The 1245-nt window shown below is 29.7% G+C and overlaps 1 protein-coding gene across 1 annotated transcript in view; it reads left to right on the top strand.

Annotated features, from left to right (window-relative positions):
* The first annotated feature begins 621 nt into the window (after positions 1 to 621).
* Positions 622 to 1245, top strand: part of LOC108978843 (chondroitin proteoglycan 2) — a 3970-nt gene continuing 3346 nt past the window's right edge. Inside the window, exon 1 of the mRNA XM_018949332.1 lies at positions 622 to 801. Within this exon, the coding sequence (XP_018804877.1) occupies positions 741 to 801 (61 nt within the window). The 5' untranslated portion in view covers positions 622 to 740. The remainder of the gene's footprint in view (positions 802 to 1245) is intronic.

The raw sequence follows: 1245 nt of genomic DNA, 5'->3' as shown, positions 1-1245 counted from the left end.
ACCTGAAGGAATTTCCCGGGCTTGATTCTTGCAAGTTGCAAGAGTATAAAATATTCGGTTACACCCGAACTTAGCCAATACTTGTTTATACGAGCATATGTACACATATAAAAACGTGCTATTGGTGCTTATGATATCTCGACATAATTTGACCTAAACAATTTTAGACAATACTTACATACTTATCCAAACACAATAATCATTATAGCATTGCCATCATATTTGGGAGACCACGCCATAATATTTGAACATAATGTAATAATGCGTATAGAAGGCACATATGTAAATAAATTTACATTTATTATCTCTCTTTGGCTGAATAAGAGTCTTCGTATCTTCTGGAGAGCTGTAAAAGAATTGAAAAATATACTTATGTACTTTTACATACATGTATTTCGCGAAACTTTATGCCGATTCCAAGAAAATATGTATATGTGTAAGTTAGCAATTATCCATACCGCTTGCTATTTACCAGTCCAAGTATTTATACTTTATGCATTTTGTTAACAAACTGGATTTTAAAGTTGTTTTGCCACAAAACAGAAAAACTAATAAAGAGAGTCAACTCGTTTATAAATTAACATGCTGGATACAATAAAAGTCTTCAAAAGTCGGTATCGTGGCCAAAGAAAAATAGTTTGTAGTCACTTGTCGTACGGTGTAGTAGTACGAAAAAGCTACTTTTATTTACTATTAAAATTATTTGTGAAAATATTTTATAACTAAATATAAATATCAAAATGAAATATTCGTTTCTGTATTTAACACTTGCCACTTTGACGGTGTGCGTCGTAGCGGAAAGTAAGTTACTTGGAAATACTGTATAATTTTTTTCAAATATAATTTGGAATAGTTGGCGTAGCATTTAATTGCTATTCAGTGAGTCTTTCATTACATTCATATTTACATATTTATACACTAATGGTGAATGCATTTATTTGTACAAGGGGAAAGTAAAAAGTCAGAAATGTATATGTATATTATCATACATATGTGTGCATGGATTTTAGTTGAAATTTACAAAAAGTTATATCACCTTGAGCAATTGGTATTATTACGAAACTCAAATTTTAACTTTAAAATCACAAACTTGTTTAGTCGTCCTCATTTTGCCCAGTAACAAATAATGGTTGTGCTAAAAATATTTAATATACATACTCGGATATACATATGTATGTAGACGTCAGAGTTTTAATGCATTGAATAAATTTGAATAATTACTCTCATGAAGATACGAATAATACT

Source organism: Bactrocera latifrons, unplaced genomic scaffold (genome assembly GCF_001853355.1).
Source record: "Bactrocera latifrons isolate USDA-ARS-PBARC rearing strain unplaced genomic scaffold, ASM185335v1 scaffold_128, whole genome shotgun sequence".
Classification (NCBI taxonomy): Eukaryota; Metazoa; Arthropoda; class Insecta; order Diptera; family Tephritidae; genus Bactrocera; species Bactrocera latifrons.
This window is presented reverse-complemented; position numbering and strand designations above follow the sequence as displayed.